The sequence below is a fragment of the Mastigoproctus giganteus genome, chromosome 12 (genome assembly GCF_048544385.1).
Source record: "Mastigoproctus giganteus isolate SK-2022 chromosome 12, ASM4854438v1, whole genome shotgun sequence".
In the NCBI taxonomy this organism is placed as follows: Eukaryota; Metazoa; Arthropoda; class Arachnida; order Uropygi; family Thelyphonidae; genus Mastigoproctus; species Mastigoproctus giganteus.
In genome coordinates this window covers 36,676,252-36,696,646 of record NC_143586.1, presented here as the reverse complement: position 1 = coordinate 36,696,646, position 20,395 = coordinate 36,676,252, and the positions used below count along the sequence as shown (strand labels likewise).

The 20,395-nt window shown below is 38.9% G+C and overlaps 1 protein-coding gene across 1 annotated transcript in view; it reads right to left on the bottom strand.

The window, feature by feature from the left end:
• Positions 1-1,771: 1,771 nt before the first annotated feature.
• Positions 1,772-20,395, bottom strand: part of LOC150076891 (uncharacterized) — a 37,754-nt gene continuing 19,130 nt past the window's right edge. Inside the window, exons 3-7 of the mRNA XM_090385717.1 lie at positions 17,936-18,103; positions 15,445-15,730; positions 5,278-5,477; positions 4,435-4,604; positions 1,772-2,059 (exon numbers count right to left, since the gene is read on the bottom strand). Coding sequence (XP_090241843.1) covers positions 1,772-2,059; positions 4,435-4,604; positions 5,278-5,477; positions 15,445-15,730; positions 17,936-18,103 — 1,112 coding nt within the window. The remainder of the gene's footprint in view (positions 2,060-4,434; positions 4,605-5,277; positions 5,478-15,444; positions 15,731-17,935; positions 18,104-20,395) is intronic.

The window sequence follows — 20,395 nt, the reverse complement described above, 5'->3', positions numbered from 1 at the left end:
CAACTTTGAACGATGTATGCAGGGGTGTTTTCTTAAGAAGTGTGACGGACACAGTAAAGTGCAGCTCATGCATTATGTATGACGCGATATCATCTGGAGTTGTATTTGGGGCCAGTCGGGAAACGAATAGACTTCGTCGAAGACGGACAGTTGGTGGATTCATCGCCTGCAGCCTGGAGGTAGCCGAGGTGCCCATTTTAAATGATCGCCTTCTCTTTAGTACATTTGGGGTTCCCATTTTACCCTCTTCAGGATGGCGAGGCTTACTGCAGTAACTCTGGGCCACAAGTGTAGGAGGAGGTGCAGCTACAACTTCCGCCCGGGATGGTTGTAATGTTAGCAGTGGGGGGCCGCAATTGTGGATTTCAGGTTTCTTCGGCATTGTAGGTTGATACACTCGGCTTGAGTACGAGTAAGGCTCGACGATAGTTTCAGGATTGGGTTTCCATTGCAATGTAGTAGATGGCTTCTGTGATTTGTGGAGTGGGACACTAAGTGGTTTATCTGGATTAGCTGATTCTTCCATAGGATTGGCAGGGTTTCTGGTCTGGTTTTCCTGGCAAGGAAGTTCTTTGGCTATCTGGATCTCGGGGCAATTTAGTGTTTGGCCAGAATTCAGTGCATTAGTGCTGTAGGATAGTTTATTGTGATCCTGATTAGTAATGCAGGTCTGAGTCGTAGCGCATTTAATAGCTGGACCACCATCATTACATGTACACAAACTTGGATCTTGAGAAAAGTTATCAGCTATGGCGGATACGTAGTTATAAGTAGTGCAGAGCATACGGTGTTTGATATCTTCAAGTATTGATGTTATAATAATTTCAAGTGATTTTACGGTTCTTGAAGATATGTAACAAGGATACAAGATGCTGTGACAAAGACCATTAATGGCAGATACATCAGTTTTGTTTGCTTAGGTTCCTGGTGAACAGGTTGAATAACTCATTTGGAAAAAGAATATCAAATGATCTTTGAACAATTTCTTAATCGTCCAATTAGCAAATAATGTCTCTTAAATAGTGATAATGTTTGTCGAGTTTTGTGCTGTTAATGTAATCTCGTCCGAAACAAATCTGGAATGATGCCCGTTAACCTGCATAAGTTTAAGACTTGTAGACTGAACACTAGGAAAGTTCGTACTATTAACATCGACAACAGGAAATTATTTATATACACTAGAATTGGTTGAGTTATTCATCGGCGATTCGATGAGTAATTAATTAATTTATGATTTATGCACTATGTGGCATTTACTTCATCAATTAGATATGCAAATTATAACTAAATATCAACAGATATCAGAAGACGTCTTTGAGGAACTACCGGACAAATTAGACTGGAAACAGTTTGATAAATATCATTCTTTCAGTACTTTATTAATACACATAAAATAAAAATGAACTGGTTTAATGTTGTTTTAATTCGCTCATTAAGCGATGAAATCAGAAACGAAAATTGTTAAAGATCAGTTTTGTGTGTAAAAATCACTTCAAAAATAATTATTTAACATTGTTAATTTTTTCAACTTTTTAGGGTAAAACGAGTCAAAAAATTCAGTGATTTTCTTACAAAATTACTCAGGCCATCTTCGCTTAGAAGGAGAATCTTACTTGCTGATATTACCAGGCCTGCTCTTTGGGCTTTAAGCATCGCGTTCAGGCTCTGCGTTATATTTCAATTTGTACAATTGCAGAAAATAAGATTTTTCCAATGCAATTATGAATTTTGTTAATAACGATTAAAATAAGAAAAATAAGACATTTTTTTTTTAATTGGCTTTCTTCAGTATCCCATTGATATATGCCATTGCATCTGTAGATTGACCAGTAGCTTTTATCTCAATATTTTGTAACATTGCCCCGAAGAAATGACAAAGGCTAGCTACTAGTAAGAATAGCATTGTGATCTCTGCTCTGTCCTCAAATGGTTTGCCACAAATAGTATACCATGACCTTGTTGTGTTCATCAAACTCTTTTCCCCTCCGGGAACGCAGTCGAAATTAAAATCGGGATCGTTGAAGTCTTCGACGCACAAGTTCTTCTTTCTCTCGATTTTCTGCAATAAATAAAAAAAACAAAATAAAATTAATAAGGAATTTTCTCGTTATGTGGAATACAATGGCTGTTGAAAGGAATGGAGTTGAATGAATATGATGCCGTTACTTCGAGAGACGTTTAATACTCGTCACTGCATATCCCCATTGGTTCAATAAAGATATAATACAACTATTGCGTGATAAATATAAAGAATTTTGGAAACATAACAATCTAGTTCGGATGAAAATCGCAAAAAAAGCAATCGCGAGCAGCTTATAAAAATTACTTAAACCACATCGAGAAGAGTTCCTTTTACATCATCATGATGGCGATTTACCAGTATTTCTCGTCAGAATGAGGAAGGCTATCAAATAGTCGTAATCTACGCTGATCTCACACTTGCTTTTCAGACGGAAATCCATGAGACTGTTAACCAACCAAAATTACATATCATTGGATAACTGCTTTATTAGTTGGCTAAGTCACAACACCTCACAGATCGTAGCAAATCATCTAAAAATGGATTCAGTTCTACAAAGTTTGCTTTTCAACATTTATATTAATTATTTGCTGGCATATTTCACAGATTCTCCGACATTTATTCGTTTTCTCATTGCCCATTTCCGGAATTTTCTGTCTCGGATTAACACGCTAAACGATCAATGAATCCCTGAATCCCTGAAAAAAAGAGCGATTTGACTACAGTTAAAAGCAGAATATTAATTTTCTGTTAATACTCTACCATTAATATCCGGACACCTGCCTTTACACAAAAAAGAGCGTTTATTATGTCATTTAATATTTTGTGCTGAAACCTTTTGCTTTTATGACGGCCTTCAATCTTCGCGGCGTCCTCTCAACCAGCTTTTGATAAATGTCACGTGATATGTTCCTCCACACGGCCTTTAACGCAGCCCCCAGTTCGGTCTTGTTCCTTGGGCGATCTCGACGTGCACATACCCAACGATCCAAATACATCCCAAAGATGCTCGATAGGGTTCAGATCAGCACTCTGGGCCGGCCAATCCAACTTTTCCACACCCATGTCCTCAAACCACTCTGTTACGACCCGAGCAGTATGCGATGGCTGATACAGGTATGGCCTCCCCCGAAATATTGCTATAATGTTCGAAGTGCATAATTGTCCAGGCTGTCCTGATATTGCGCAGCATTCATAGTTTTGTCGATAACGACTAATGGGCCCGAGCCAAACCATGAAAGGAGTCCCATACCATGACACTGCCTCGACCAAACTTCGTTGTTGGGAGGATATCAGGAAGGAACTGTTCCCCTGGCATTCGCCACACCCAGGAACGGCCATGAGAATGGTAGAGTGCGAACGTCGACTCGTCTGTACGTAGGACTGTCTTCCACTGGTCTATAGTCCAGAATTCGCGTTCCTTACACCATATTAATCGGCGTCTAACATTTGTTGAGGTGATCAATTCTGTTGAACTGTTGAGTAATTCTGTTGAATGTGTCATCTTGCATGTTCACTTTTGCAGTTGTACATATTTATAGCAGGTTCTGTGACGCGATGCTTGCATAGGACCTGTTTACCTATCCATGGAAGGGTATTGGGATATTAATGGTAGAGCAGTGTACATTATCATTGGAGTATATGCTCTTTGATTATATAAATTATATTAAAATAAAATATCCAAGCATGTTTTATGGTTCATTTTTTTGCTTCATTTGTTCATGAATTTTAGTTGGTTAGTGATACTTGTCATTTCACCAAACCTGCAAGTATATAACAACGCGTGTGCATTAAATTTTACATGTAAAATGAAAGACGTGTAACTCAAATTACCAATTTATGTAATTAGAATTTGGAGATGCAACCATGAGTAGTGCACTGGTTACTACTGGTCGTTTTAAAGGGGTACATGATTTCGAGGCAATGTAAAGCATCGGAAAAGGTGTTCTCATCGTAATCGAGCCCCCCATCTGGATCATACAAAAGTGAGTACGGTTGGATATGAAGCGCCTGTATCCTGGTGCGTTGTACTCATGGTCTTGGTGGATGATAAGGAAAATTTGTATTCTGAATTACTTTTTTATACTTCTAAAAAGCAGATATCACGATTAATATCGCAAAATTCTGAAAAACGGTTCTTATGATAACAACTCAGTGATAATAATATAATGAAAAACAAAATTAAAAGGGCAAAGAGAAATAACTTTGAACAGGCTTTGTTAGATTGCAACAATAATACATATCAGGAACTTCGTGGAATCTAAAATTCCATTCCTTTTAGACATTATTTTAGTGGCAGAATTTTTTTCTAATTTGTGATTCTTCAGACTATTAACAAGTGGTGTTTTAAACTAACTTTTGAACCTTTTAAATAAATATTTCGAATAAAAATGAATAAAAAAACACTAACTTACCAAAATGTAAAGAAATGTTTCTGTTGTAGTTTCATTGCAATTGCCAAGCTGTTGATGGATTCCAACTGATCGTATATTCTCGGGTTTTCCATACATTAGTAGATAACCACAGATTGTGTATAATAGCACAATAGCAACATAGCTGTACTTTTTCATATAAATTTCATTCCCTAAAACGAAAAATGGTTTTAATCAATTGGCTAAACACATATTACGCTATAATGTTAGAGTTAAATCGAATGTTGGAGATCGTAACACTAGCATTAAAAATTCTCTTTTGAATTATATTTCACTGATTTTTAGAAAATAATTTCAGTAAATTGCCCATGTTGTTGTAATGTTTTAGGAGCATCAGCGACGAAGGACATATTGCTCAGTGTATGTTGTCTGTAAATTTCGTGCGTTCTCAGGTCAATTTTCTCTCATTTGCTGGAGAAAAAACCATACTACCGTCTCCTGAGACCGACTAATTCATCCAAGTTGTGAAAAACATGCATAAAATTCCTGTCGTCATTCATGGGAATCGAACTCAGATCTTTTCCATCCCATGTGGGGGTGGATGGCGATCCTACCAACTCTACTACCCACGAGGGCATTGCCCATCTATAAATATTTGATTATAAATTCATTACCCCTTTTCTTCCATATGTTTACTTCTTGAAATATTCTTTATAAATGTTTTAAATTCATTAAGAGTGAAACGCAGAGTTCATTTTTCCTTAAAAATTTTAAAATCGTGTTATTTAAAATTACAAAGAGTAATTAGTATTTGTTATTTAAAAGTTTCTAATTCAGTTTCTCTGAAATCAGTAATGAAATTTGCTAGTGAGAACGGAAATTTACCTTTGTTTTCCTGATACTGGGCATTTCGACATTCTGTACAGAACAGAATTAAACGTACCACTACAGCCCAAGCAACACCATACCCAGCTGATATATTCAAACAGTTCCTCGTAATGAAATAAAGAACACAATATTCTAGAAATGCAAAGATGAATGCAAATACGCCAGTACAGATGGATAGTGGAATTATCACCTGCAACCTGAAAATATAAAAAAAAGAGAAATATAATTTTTATCTTTCCATCTAATAAGAAATGTGTACTCATTAATGCAAGTAGATGTTTAATATTCTGATGTCAATATTAATTTTCCTGCAATTATCACAGTGGATGATATTTCTTAACAAGAAATTTCTGATGGAAATCTGCATGATTGCCATCAGAAAGAGATTTTTTTTGCTACTCTATGAGATATTTAACCCCTGGATTTTTTCCAGCGAGACTGGAAAAACTACAAAGAAATTTATTGGGAATGCTATATTTGCACAAGACAAGAAGAGGATTGTGCGGTTCTATCCTTCAATGACTACCTCCTTCGTTATAAGTGGACATGTGTCCCTAAATGAAAAACTTTTCAAGTTGAGCTTGGTGACCATTTCCTTCTGCCTTTGTGCAGAAAGAGAAAATTGGCAGCACGTGCTGTTTTATTGTTCAGCCTACGATCAAGAACGATCTGATTTATTTAGTTCCTTCCTGAGTGCCAATGAAGATAATGCTTGTGTTTTTGTTGAGAACACCGAATACTTTGAAGATTTGCAGGGATTTTCTGATAAAGTGTTTAAGAAGAGATTGACTTTCCTGGGTAATGGTACCTGAGAGACACAGTGGCTTAGATGACCTGAACTGTAGCAACGTTTATTGGTCATTTGTATGGCCGAGTATATGTATTGTCATAGCCTTTGACCAGCCTTTGCTGGGTAGGTTGGATGATTTTGAAACTTTTTAAGATTCAGATAATATTTGCTGAATTATATGGTTGAAATTCGAGTTCAATTTTATCTTATTGGGCTGGTTTCAAGCTTATTCTCAGACGTTGGTTACAAGTTTGTTTTCATGCTATCGCTTTAAAGCTGTACCCATAGTAAATAAAATTACTTATTTAAATTAAAAGAAATGAAAATTAAAAGAAATTACTTATTCTGAATATTTTAATTATGACTCAAGCGATAACTTAAGAAACTACAGGAATTCAGTTTTGAAAGTTATATTTCTCCTTCAACTAAGTCCCAACTCTGCTAAGTCGGCCACAAGTTCTAAATTTCATGTGCAGTTGGTAATAACGATTCCAGAGCCTACAGTTACCTGTCCGAAGCTAGAAAATGTATAACAGTTTTAAGCGTCAATAGGCGTTCGAATGACCAAGTTTCAGTGAAAGTGAGAATACATTCTGGGTAAAAACCTTGAACGCTTACTATACGTTGGATTCAACACTTTAATCTCTGACCTTTCAGATAAAAAAAATTATGAGTTTTGTGCCAGGAATTTGGCAGGGACCTACAGAGCCGAAGCACTTGTTGAATTTCAATAAGTTTTTCATTAATCCTGGTGTGGTGTATATTAATTATCAATTTTGGATTAACAGGACAAGTTAAAATATGATACAGTATATAGAAGTAAGCTGCTTCCATCTGAATGTATATAGCAGTGTATTCTGGGATTATTAAGGTTAAATTTAAATATATTAATTGATAAAATGAGAAGCCTTCAAGGTTTTGGGTTAGCCCTTTGAGTTTCATTGTTGTATAGTTAGAAGAAACTATGGCGAAATGGAGTACACCATCAAGATCTAGAATATCTCAACCAGAAAGATCGAAGTCAGGAGAGGAATCTTTCAGGGAGATGGCCTGAGGTTCTATCTAGCATTCAACCGTTATCCACCATGTTCAGCAACAGCAAGTGTAAAGTGTAAAGTAAAGTAAAGTGTAAAGTGTGTTTAGGGTCGAAGGGCACCGGGGTTTTCCCCATCTCCGCGTGGTATATATTGTCTTGTGATACAGATCACTGTAAAGGCCAGAGATTTAAAAGTATATGGGTATTTTTTACGTGTAACGTTGTGTATCGTTGTTCCTCTGGCCATTTAGCCGCTAGACCCCTACTGAGGCTCGATGTTGCCCGCATTTCGACCTGTGGAGGTAGACCAGGTACACCAGTACTTTAAGATTACTCTGGAAGGTCCTGCTACCTAATTTCCTGAGATTTCAGTGGCTAGTACCTTAAAAAAAAACAAAAAAAACCAGAACACATGGAATGGTGATCGCGGCAGGGATAGCGCTAGAATTTTAAGAGCTGAAAGTCTTATGGGCGAAGCAATTTGGGTGTTTTTAAATTTGGAAGTATAGGATGTTCACTGGCACACAGATAGAGCGGGTGGGAAAACTGAAGGTTGGGAGGAAAAGGTAGAAATATGGGGACGATAGGGAAGGCGACCCCAGAGAGTCAGTGAGGCAGGCCCATGCCTCACCAGGTGAAAGGAGGGGGCGGCAGGGGGGAGAGGAGACGTGGCCCGTCTCCTTTCCCACTGCCAAGGGAAGGGGAGTTAAAGGGGGAACCAAGCAAGAGAATCCGGTTCAGATCGCCAATATTGGCGTTGGGCAGTGTACCCGCACTGTCATTCATGGTCCAGTCCAGTCCAATTTTTTTTTTTTTTTTTTTAGTCCTTGAGATGCAGGTCGTAGCTTGGGATGCTGTCTTCTAGTACAGTTCTTCTTGTTCTTGTTCTTGATGTAGTTGTCTTCTTTTAGTTCTTTTATAGTAATTAGTAATTAGTGAGTGTGGTCTGGTAAGCATCTCTTGGGCAAATTGTGAGAGAGCCCGGTAATGGTCCTCCTCCAGCAGTATGAGGTGCTACTGATCCTTTGGGTTGAAATGGATATTCGTGATAAGATGGCAACGGAGGTCTTCGTAGAGGGGGCAATCGTGCATTAAATGCTTCCAGGTTTGCTCCTCACTGCAGTGGCATAGTGGCGATTCTACAATACTGAAGGCGGCCAATTTTGCTTTGAAAGATCCGTGCCCTGCGAGCAGAAAAGTGGTGTAGAGGCCAGATGAGAACCAGAGTGGTTGACACGGGTAGATTTGCAGAATGTCAGGGATAAATTTCTGGATCACGGCATCCTTGGTTAAGACCGTCCATCTGGATTGCCAGATTTGTCCAAGGAAGGTTGTAAGGCGTTTCTTCTCTGGTACAGTGTTACTGAGTGAGTTGGTTGTGAAACCAATACACGTCACTATTCTTTCCTTTGAAAGGTGGTAGAGTAGGCCGCAACGGATGATTTTCAAGTATAGGGGGAGACAGCCCACTAGGATCTGGAGTGCGTGCGAGCTCACACAGCATACCCTTGATATGGTTAGTAGGACAGAGCGGTGTATAGTCTCTAATTTTCTCCTATTGACTGCTGTGGTGGCTTTTTTTAAACCAGACACCCGCAGCATATGAGACAACTAGGATAAATATGGCTTTATAAAAGAGGGAGAGTGTCCTCTTCTTTAGGCCCCAATTCTTTCGAGTAACTCTGGCAATAAATGCTGAGTACCTCTTAATTCTTTTCTGCAGTTGTTCAAGATGTAGGATGAAAGATAAGTTCTTGTCATGGGTAAGTCCCAGATGCTTCCGTTCTGTCGCTAGTTTTATTGTGGTATCCTGTATCTTGATTTCCGGTGGCCTGCGTATGTCGAGAGAACCTTTCAGGAGTATCGAAGTAGTTTTGTTTCAGGAAATTCTCAGGTGATTGAGACTGACCCATTTCTGTAGTCTGTCAATGGCCGGGTTTGCAGTAGCTTCCATCTGGGCTCTGCTGTCCGCCTGTAGCATGAGGACAAGGTCTTCCGCGGATGCTTGGGTATCTACTCCATCAAGGTCCAGGCCCAGGAAACTGTCCAGGACAAGGTTCCAAAGTAGTAACCCCAGTACAGAGCCCTGTGGGCATCTCCTATGAACAGGTCTGGTGACTTGGCAGTAGGGAGTAGTTACAGTGACCATTCTGTCAGAGAGATAGGTCTGTATGCAGTCATATAGATTGCACGGGATATCTGCTTCCCTGAGTCTGCCGAGGACGCTTGGCCACCAAAGTGAGCCAAACGCCCTGGAAAAGTCAATGGAAATGACCAGAAAATATTTTTTGTTGCAGTTTTTGGCTGCATCTGTTATAAAATAAAATAAAATAAAATATATTTTCTGTTTATACTCCGGGACGACCAAACGGTAAGAGGAATTATGCATTCAAGAGCGTCAACTGCAGAGCGCCCCCTCCGGAAGCCAAACTGGTTCAGGGAGGAGAGTCCCACTGCAAGGTATTGACTTTCAATTTTATTATAGAGAAGGTTCTCAAAGAGCTTGCTGATTACTAAGAGGAGTGCAATCGGTCTATATGACTCAGGGAGGTATTGTGGCTTAGTTGGGTTTTTCAGTATGAGTCTGACTTTTGTCAATCTCCAGTACTAGGAAAGTGGCCTGTAGAGAGGCAGTGATTAAATAAATTTAAGATGATGCCCGGGATATATTCTACTGCCTTTTTAAAAATCTCAGGTCCAAGGTAGTCTGCTCCTGGAGTTTTCCTGTTTCGCAATTTGTTCACTGCCAGACGGAGTTCTGTATGAGTGAAACGGGGTTCCTGGAGAGCGGATTTGTATTTGTTGTTCTCCTCGCAGAGCTGGAACTGTTCTGGGGAGTTAGAAACAATTTGAGGAAGAAAGGAAACATCCAGAATTTCATTTACTGATTCATGCCACGTCTTGGTGTAGGTGCCCATGGGTGTTTTGATGGTTGGTATCACTTCTCCTCTTATTGGTTGTTATTTTGTATACAACTCCCCAAGGGACAGTATTTCCAACAGTGGAGACCAGGTTCTCCCAAGACGTTTCTTCTTTTTTCTTATTAGAGCAGTAGATTCGTTCCTGACCTCACGATAACGCTGTTTTAGGGTTTCCACTTCAGCTGCCGGCCAGGAGCGGCGCGCATGCTGGAAGTTCTTACGGATTGACTTTGTGTCTGAGTCTTTGGAGTTCCGGGCACCAGCACGGAACGGAACCAGGGGCTGGTCTCTTTCGTCTGATTGCAGCGGTTGCAGCTTCTGTAATAATTGTTGTTATGGCTCTTTTTTCCCCGTTCTCCCTACCCCTCTTAAACTATCCCCCTTATTCGCATTTTTTTTTTTTTTTTAGCTTGGTCTCCATCAGGAAGCTTAGGCTATCCTGGCGTAGACTAGCCAGAGATCTATGGACTGCCTGGCTTACCTCCCTGTGGTGGTGGTGGCGAGTAACGTGAAGCCCCGCTTGGTTCCCTGCAGCCAAGTAGCCATAAGAACAATACACTATACTACACACACATACACTCGCGCGCGCGCGCAGCGCAGTTGTGGGAAACAACCAGAGGCAAGTATGAATATAAGTACAGTATATCATTCATGTAGATCAGGTGGGAGAGGGGTGTACGGGCGTTTCTTCCCTTCCCCAAAGAAGAAAGGAAACGCCAGTACGCACCCTCCAGCTGATGTGCATGGATGAGATCAAGAAGTATGCGGCAACCGAGAGGCAACTACTCCAGATCACCAAAGAATTCAGCATGATATCAGGATTGAATTTTGTCTAGACAAAGGCAAGACCCACGGATTGCATTAGGGGAATTAGTCGGCTGTAACTACCAGCTGCAGGCTGGTAAAGAGATCAAAGCCATGAGAGGGGGGAGAGAGACCTAACAATACCTGGGAACGATGCAGACAGCGGTTGAAGCACAAGGAAATCAAGACCTCCCTGACCAAAAAATATCATCAGACACTCAATAGCCTGCTCAAAGAAATGCTGACAGGAGGTAACACAATTAAAACCATAAACACTTATGCAGTCCCAGTGCTAACATCCTCCCTCGGAATCATAGATTGGACTAACACCGAGCTAGAGGATATCATGAAAAAGGCAAGGACAATAATAACCAAGAGCCGCCAATATCACCCGACGTCCGCCGTGCAGAAACTGACAATAGCTAGGAAAGGGGAGGAAGAGCCCTGACAGACCTCACCGAGCAACCGAAAACGGCAATAGCTAACCTGAAAGATTAGCTCCAGAAAAACACAGCAGCAGGCCATAAGGAAGATAGACAAGTGGCATACACCAGTCAATGTAAGCGAGAAGTCTCCTTCAGCCCAGATGGCACAGACGAAGCTAGAAAGATGGGCCAAAAAGGCACTCCACGGTAGACACTACAATGACATCACCAAGATCACATAAATAAAATGATTTCGATTACATGGCTCACGAGCGGACGCTCTTCTCCAAGACTGAAGGATTCATGCTTATCATCCAATGGAAGGATTGCATATGTGTTTATGGTTTTAACTGTGTTCCCTCCTTTCAGCATTGCTTTGAGCAGGCTTTGAGTGTCTGGTGGTATTTTTTTGTCAGGGAGGTCTTGATTTCCTTGTGCTTCAATAGGTAATCAACAACAGAAACTATAAAAAATACATCGCCAAGGATCCCGAAGTGTCAGATGACTCATGTCGACAATGCCACCGGTCTCAGAAATTATCCAACACATCACCGCAGGAAGCAAGGTAATCACCCAGACGGTATACACTCGTAAAGACGGCCAGGTAGCCAGCATGATACATCAGAAGGACTAGTAGGAAATACCAGTTGACCAGTTAAAGAAAGTTTTCCGTATTTCAAGTATGAACTCAAGGCAGTACTAGAGACACCAACCCAAAAGCTGTATTCGAACGGTGCCATAATAACGGACAAGGCAATCCCGCGCAACAGAACGAACATAACCCTTTCGACAAGAAGGAAAAGGCTACCTATCTGATTGACACAGCGGTGCCTAACACTGGAAACATCTAGAAAATCAGTTAGGAAAAGATCAAGAAGTACACGAACCTAAGACTGGAAATCAAAAAGATGTAGATGTAGCATATGCAACAAGTAATGACCATCCTAATCACCGTGTCAACCACCGGTATGGTGCCAAGATCCTACATAACAGCCTAGCAGCAATAGGTCTCCCAGCGAACGCCTACAAGGAACCCCAGAAAGTCGCAATCCTGAACAGCTGCAGGATAGTCAGAGAGTTCCCCGACCAACAGCAACACCAGATATAAAAACCAATCTGTGTACTTGGTAGCAATACCCGTCAGGAGGTGGAACCTCCAATCAGGGAGAAATAATATAAGAACAATAATAATAATAATGATGATGAATCGCCAAGGACCCCGCAATGACACTGATACACTTCCTAGAAGCAACCATGACGAAATGGAGGACGACCAGCAAAGTCGCAATCATCACGACCAGACCGATCCCCCATCAGAAGATGGGGATTTGTCCGGTCGCGATGTTCAGGGTAGATTAACTGATCTCACTATAGTTCTCTCTCTCGCACTCAACCCACTGTCCACCATGCTCAATAAGAACAAGTACGGATAAACCATAAAAGAAAGAAAGAAGAATATGTACATCCCCTCTCAACCGACATACGTGGATGACATCAAACTCCATGCCGTAACGGAGAATCAACTCTAACAGCTTCTACGTATCACCGAAGAGTTCAGCACTAATACCCGAATGCAATTTTGTCTAGACAAATGCAAGATCCAATGGACTGTATTTTTTATTTTATTTTATTTTATTTTATTTTATTAATAACAAGATACACAACAGGTAACCATTAACAGTGTATCTGAGATCATATCAATAAACATAATAACAATAATATGAAATCCAACAGGACGATAAACATTGATATAGATTCAAACAATAAAAAAAGCATATGTAAAAAAGAGGATTGTATTAAGTTAAGTTACCGGTAAAACAAGTAATAATTAGTCCGTTAGAGAATAGAAAAATAATATAACAAATAAAAAGCTACAATAATTAGATGTGAGCTAGTCACTTTGCAGTTTAAGAGAAGAGGCAAACTTGTGGATGGAGTTCATCAGTGATTGGGAGTTGTCAAAGAAGTCAATGCGAGAGTCATTTGCTGATTTGCTGATTCTGTTCAGTGGACTGAACTTCATTAAGTCCGTGTTGGCAGAGTCAAGGCGTATGAATGACCTCCAATCGGAATAAACTAACAGTTGAAGAGTGGTGAGGAGATTGAAGCCATGCCGGAGGGACAGACCTACAAATATCTTGGGATCGTGCAGATCCACCAATTAGAGCACAAGAATATCAAAGCCTGCCTGACTAAGAAATACCATCAGAGACTGAGAAGCCTACTAAAATCAAAACTGAATGGCGGGAACTTGGTTACAGCCATAAACACTTATGCAGTGCAAGCACTAACGTGCTCCTTCGGGATCATAGATTGGACCAACACCGAGCTGGAGGAGATTACGAGATCGGCCAGGATAATGATGACCAAGAGCCGCTAACACCACCCGAAGTCGGTCATGGAGAGGTTGATTATCCGTAAAGAAGGAGGGAGGGAGGAAACTAATGACCTCACTGAACAAGAGAAGAAGGCGATTAAGAACCTGCGGAATTACTTCCAGGAAAACACAGCACCAAATTACCAAACTATAATAAAAATAGAAAAACGGCACACTACACTCTCAACCTTAATGAGGCGACCCCACTCATACAGGCAGAAAGATGGGCGAAGAAGGTACTCCATGGCAGACACTACAATGACCTCCATCAAGACTACGTAGATAAGATGGCTGCTGTAATTTGTTTCGCCATGAAGTTAATTTTACGTACTGCAAAAAGTAGTCAAGGGAAGAAAAGTAAAACCTCATGAAGTCTTGGTCTGAATATGGAGGTGGGAAAATGAGCAGTGTTGCAAGGCGATTAAGAACACAGTTTTTCTATACCGAAGATACTGAATGCCGTAAGTCACAGGAGGAATTTTTATGTTTTGTTTTTTTATTATTTTATTTATTTATTGATTTATTTTTCCCAACCTTTTTTGGGGTCAATTTCAGATCCATAAAAAATGGGTAGATTTGCATGTTTTGCAAAACTTTGCGTTTTTCATCCAGAATAATACCCTATTAGACCACAGAAAATACATAATTTACAAACATAATATCTACAGCGCAATATAAATTAAGTCACTAAAACTTCTAAAACTGTACTATAATAGCAACAACTTTGTGTCTTAATCATCTGATCTACAGCTTCCTGACACAAAACATAAACTCTCTCTCTCTCTCTCTCTCTCTCTCTCTCTCTCTCTCTCTCTCTCTCTCTCTCTCTCTCTCTCCCCTTGAGATTGAATATTGAATGAATCATTAGATTAGATTGTAGACAAAACTTCACAGTTTTGCCTACCTTTCTACCATGGACACCGTACCACATCATAACATGATTCCTAAACACCATCTCACTGCGCAGATCATCACTAAAAGTATAGATTCCACAGAGAGCTTTCTCCATGTTGCCTTTGTATGCCATGGAAGAAGATGAAAAGACCTTCCTCTATAAAATAATCTTCGTTAACTTGCTTCCAACTTCCTTGAAATAATTGACACCTTGGAAATTGATGCCGAAATATTTTGTAACAAGAGGTCATATGTATGCAACTGTTTCTCTTGCATTAGAAATCTAAGACAACATGGCTTCTGACTCATATAAGTAACTACTGTACTGATGAGGTGATCCACAGTGCCGTTCCAGCCTATTACCATTGTTCCTACTATTCAAAAATCTCCAAAAATGACTGTAGTGCTATGTTTGTGTTGTATGTGTGTGTGTCTATGTGCGTCTTTCTTGTTGTGTTTACTTCTTTCTGGCCAATATGCTACCAGGAAGGAACATTCAGGATTGAGAGAAATTGGTTTTCCAGCCAATCGTTCCAGCTGATTTAGCCACACATGCTCTGGCATGAAAAAAAGGTATGCCTTTCTCAGTCATAACCTTCCGGGAAGCCATAGTTTACACTTAGCCAGGTGAAACTCACTAAGGATATAAATGTAAATTAAGAGGACGAATTTGAAGAAGAGATGCCTGCAAATTATTCTTAATTAAACCGATTATTTCTCAGAATGATGATACCCATCCCATTTCTTGACTGCAGTAATTGATGTTTTAAACATCAACTTTGAAATTCCTTCTCCGTTTCCGGCGAAGATATTCCAGATGACTTCGAAAATGTTCTGAAGTGCTGCTAATAATATTTAAAAAAAAAACTGTTGCCTTAACATTTTGATAGACCTCAACTCGAAATGCCAAAACTTACTTGGTTCTGTATTTTTCTTCTATCAGTGGAAGCGTTAAATTTGCCAGATACACATTCCAGAAAACCATCAACAGGAGACAACCATACTCTAGAAAGGGAACATGATAAGCACGATCTTCTACGAAAGGATCAGAATCATTCCAAGTCCACAACAGATATCTGGATGCTATTGGATCAACCATTATATCGAGAAGTAACCAGATCAGTGAAGCAGCTGCTCCTTGGGCTGGTGGTGAAAACTTTGTGCGCTTTACAGCAATCCATCCCGATAATGACATGAAGTAATCTATGTAAAAATAAATTGTAAATATTTTAAGAAGAAACTAATCTCTAATCTTTAATTTAATAGTTTACTTCTTCTTTCATAAACAAAGGAACAGTAGCTAACTGATTTGGATTAAGTTTCTATATATTTTTTTTAAAATTAAACAACTGCCAACATGTTCCAGCACGCGATTCAACAAGGATTCGTTTAAAATGTCACTGCACTTTCTAATCGGGGATGATTAATAAATAACAAGGGTGAATCTTTTAGATTTGACGTTGCTGTAACACCCATCAATTTTAAGGGAGAACAGATTTCTAGTAAAAAATGTTTCATATATTTTTATAAAATGTTACAAACAGTACTAAATATTAAAGAATGATCTATTAACCTTATTTTATTTAGAAAGATGTTTATCGGATAACAAAACACTTATTATGTCGTTTTTTCCCTTTTATAATCGTCCATTCGTGTCTCCCATACGAGTTTCCAACTACTTGGGAATCTCTTTTTATTCAATTTGAGAAATCTTGGTGAAACCTTTCACCGTGTTCATCGGAGACCCTTCCAAGTTAAAAAGGAAAAAAGTCTAAATGGGAATGTAGGAAATGAAGCGAATTTTCTCCCTAATATAAATTCGTGTTTGCCATATTTCAGCTTATAAAACTAGATTTCATTTATTATTTATAATATTATTCAATATTATAAATAATATTTATTATTATTTGATGTTTATTTCTGTTAATCTTATACATATATAAAAAATTATTCGTTTTTGTTTCTTTTGCTTTTTTTCTGGTGTCAGGCACGACACGAAATTTATAATTTTAGTTTCCTAAAGGAACGGAATTTAATCCTAATTTGAGCTTCATTTTATCTCCTTTAGCTTGGCAGAATATCAATTGCTTCTGAGAACAGTTGAGGCACTAGATGAAATATTCAAACGGTTTTCTGTTCGAAATACGTGTACGATAATTGGAGGTGTGTAAATTGGAAACATACGCAAAGTACTTACTATTCCCAGGCGTATGGACCAACGTTTCATTGGTTAGCTCTTGACATAGTGTGTTTGTCAGGCGGTAATAGTGGTTTCCCACAAAATTGCACTTGGTGACACTATGAAAATGCAAGGCTCTTCAAAGCCAGCTAACAGTGAGTTGTGTTGGGTACTAATGTGTTGTGATACGTTGTTTGTGTTGTTCATCTGGCTACTTTGTTACTGGGTGACACGATCACCAAAAAAGGCTCCCTCTCAGCATCCGTCCACGGTACAAGAAGCCGGGGTAGGACAGAAGGAATCTCCCCTCCAACAAGCAAGGAAAGATAGAGCCCAGGAAGAGAAACGGAGGAGGAAGAGAGTTGGATGTAAAGGGGAAGGCAGAAAGGAGGAGACATACAGCCGATGTCCCCAGCGAGCAGGTGTGCTGAACCACTAGTGGGTATAATGACATAGTGTTCAGTGTCAAGGGGGACTAGGGGTTTCTCCCAACTCCCCATAGTAACCCTGTGATGTATAGAGTTCTCTGTAAGGCCAAAATGTAAATGTGTAGGATATATTAAGTGTATTGTTGGGTTGTGTTGTTGTTCTGGCCGTTTAGCCACATTAAGACCCCATGTTACTCGTCACTCACCTATTGAATACCGTAAAATTAGCCTCTTCCCTAATAGAGCGAAGGTGAGTGTTCTAGGTGTTTCCAATAGGCTGACACTACAAATGAAGTTCTTAACAACACCTTAGTTATAAGCACTATAAATATAAAGTAATCGTTTAAAGCACTATAAATGTAAACATGATAGTTACATCACAGAATACTTTCATATATTCCATAATAGAATGGTTGAAATCAATGGTTCATATCTCTTTTAGTTTTTATAGTAGTTCAACGATTACAGCATAAATACAATGAAAGTAATAATATTTATTATAACGTAATAATTAATAAATTATTAAGTTATTAGCCGTACCCTTCGCGAAAATTTCGCAATTGGCAGCAGAGTTTTATTATTATTATTTTATTTTTGCAGAACAAAGGACACGATTGTGTTAACGTGCAAAGTGTAAATCAGTTAAAATGCAAATTGTTAATAAAAAAATAAAATGCCTTATCAACTTAGACAACTGTTTAACGGTTAACATCTCCCTGTGGCTCCATCCATGAAGTGTAATAATTAATAATAAACGTAATAATATTTATAACTTTCACTTACAATAAATTATTCACTTACACAAGCAAATGATATAGAGTGGTAATCGCATTCCATAGAAACTAATAATTGCTGTGTGATAGTACCAACTGTTTAGAAAGGGAAGTACCAGTCCAGCAGTTTCTCCTGTTATTCCAGAAATGAATCCAGCGAAAAGAAAATAGATTTCTTTATATCCCTTTGCGAAAGCTATAAAATTCAAAAGGAAAACAATCTTATTAGATATTCATCATATGCAAATAAATGGCAGATGCAAATTTCGTATCGCTAATATTATTCTAATTCTATAAATAATAAATAAAAATAATACGGAAAAATTACCCTTTAATGCATTACAGAAACAATAAATTTTACTTTGATTGAGAATAAAATAAATAAATAAATATTCTTTCATCGCATATTCTTTCATATATGGGTTAAACAATGACTATGAATTATATTCATGCATTAACAAAATAAAATATTTGAGTACAGAACATTAGGCGATCAGTTGCTAATTTCTTAGTTCAAGGAAGGCTTCTATTTGTGTTTTTTTGAATCTGATTGGAAATTTTTCTCCTTGTCTTGAGATTTTAGAAATTTTTGGCAATCAATGTTGTGGATATTTATGTGATGAAGAGGTGGATTCGGAAACATTCTGTCCCGTTGCTTGAGTCTGGACAGGTTATATTTTGAATTGTTGGTTCTAGAATTTTTTCTATTAGGACTTGTTATTCCCTTGGCTATATTTGGTGAATTGCTTGTCGATGATATCTGCTTTGCAAGAAGTTGATATCATCGTTGATTGAATCCAGACTTGTTGATGATCTGACGCAGGGGCTTCGTAGTTATGTTTTCATAAAGCTGTTGCCTGGATATTGTTTTTGGAAGACAAAATTTGCTATGGTTCCTCCTTAAGACCTTAAAAAGCTCCAGACCAGATTTCGGAATCATATGACAGTACGGGAAAGCTGCAGCTTTGAACATGATTTATGATTGTTTCCTCTTTAATCAGCCATTTTTATTTGTGAGTTTTTTAAGCAATATGTAAATAGTGGGATACTTTAAACATGCGTGATCAATATTGTGCTAATTGTTAATCACTTAAAATTGGTTTTGGTTGCCTTCCTTCATTTCTTCTTTCCAGTGATTTCAGTTTTTTTTTTTTTCAGTTAAAAAGAGCAGAAAGGTGGTGAGCAGGCTAGTCTAAAACAATTCATTAGAATTGAGTCAGGCTAGTCTACAAAAATTCATTAGAATTGAGTCTTACCATAAGATATGCGGAATTGTAGTAGAATTTGGGTATTAACAAGAGCATACCGTAGCCGAGTGGGCAGGAGCGGGAGTGCAGTAGCACACCCTCCTTGAGTAGACCGGGGTTCAAGCCACTGACTGCTGAATACGGTCGGTCTGCCAACCCGCACTGGACCAGCGTGGCAGATTATGGTCCATTTCCCTCAGCATGAATTGTTGAGGAGGCTTCCACCCTGCAGTGGGTTGATAATGGCTGTACTTTATTTTATTTTATATATACGAACTTTTAGCCTACACAGGCTAAAAGTTTGCATTTGCACTTCGTTGGTAAAAAGGGCGGTTGTTTAGACAGTTCGTATAGGTCAATGGAAGTCACCTGATGTGGCAGTGTGGTGTCTGTAAATTGCGTTTATTCCGTTGTAAGCTTGCTTAATTTGTGGCAGGAAAAAATCGAGGTTTCAGAAAAGAAAAACAAAAATGCACCCTTATCTGAGACTGCTTAACATGGCCACAGTGCCTCTCCACAAAGCCGAGGTAGGAATTTTTCTCACCTATATGATGAGCATGATGAGCATTTTTCTTACCTATATGATAAAGGAGCATGGACATGTGGACACATGTGTACAGTATATGTGATGCCTCGTATCTCTGTGAAGAACAGTATCACTACCAATGGGCCAGATATGTGTGACGTAGGTTTCTGTGTGTTCTGTTGTTGGGTCTGGCCGCTTGGCTACCCCCAGAAGCATCAGTCACCTGGACAGATGAAATAAAAAAACAATAGATAGAAAAAAAAGACTAGTGATACGGATTAAAAAATAAAAAAAGAGTAATTAATAAAACTAAATAGACAATAAATTTCAATAAGATCATATCTAAATGGCAAATTAAGCAGAAAAAAATAATAAAATTAAAAAAATAAAAAATATAAATAATAATAAGTAAAAAAAAAAAGAAGTTTTTCACTGTAGACTTTCAGTTCGCTGCATGAGTTTTTTAACGTGTCTTGCTTCAGCATGGGTTCGCCTTCTGCGCTCAAAGACCTGTGCAGCATAAGTCAGCAGAGCTGAGAGAGATTTTCTGGTGTTTGCAGTAGGAGGTCCGATTGATGCTCAGTGATGTTTCGTCCTGCCTGTGTAAGAGTTTTCTTATGTCTTCATACAGCGGACATTCAAGTAGGAGATGCTTCCAGTTCTCCTTTTCTCCGCAGAAACAGCTCTCTGTTGTAGACAGTCCTGGCTGAAAAAG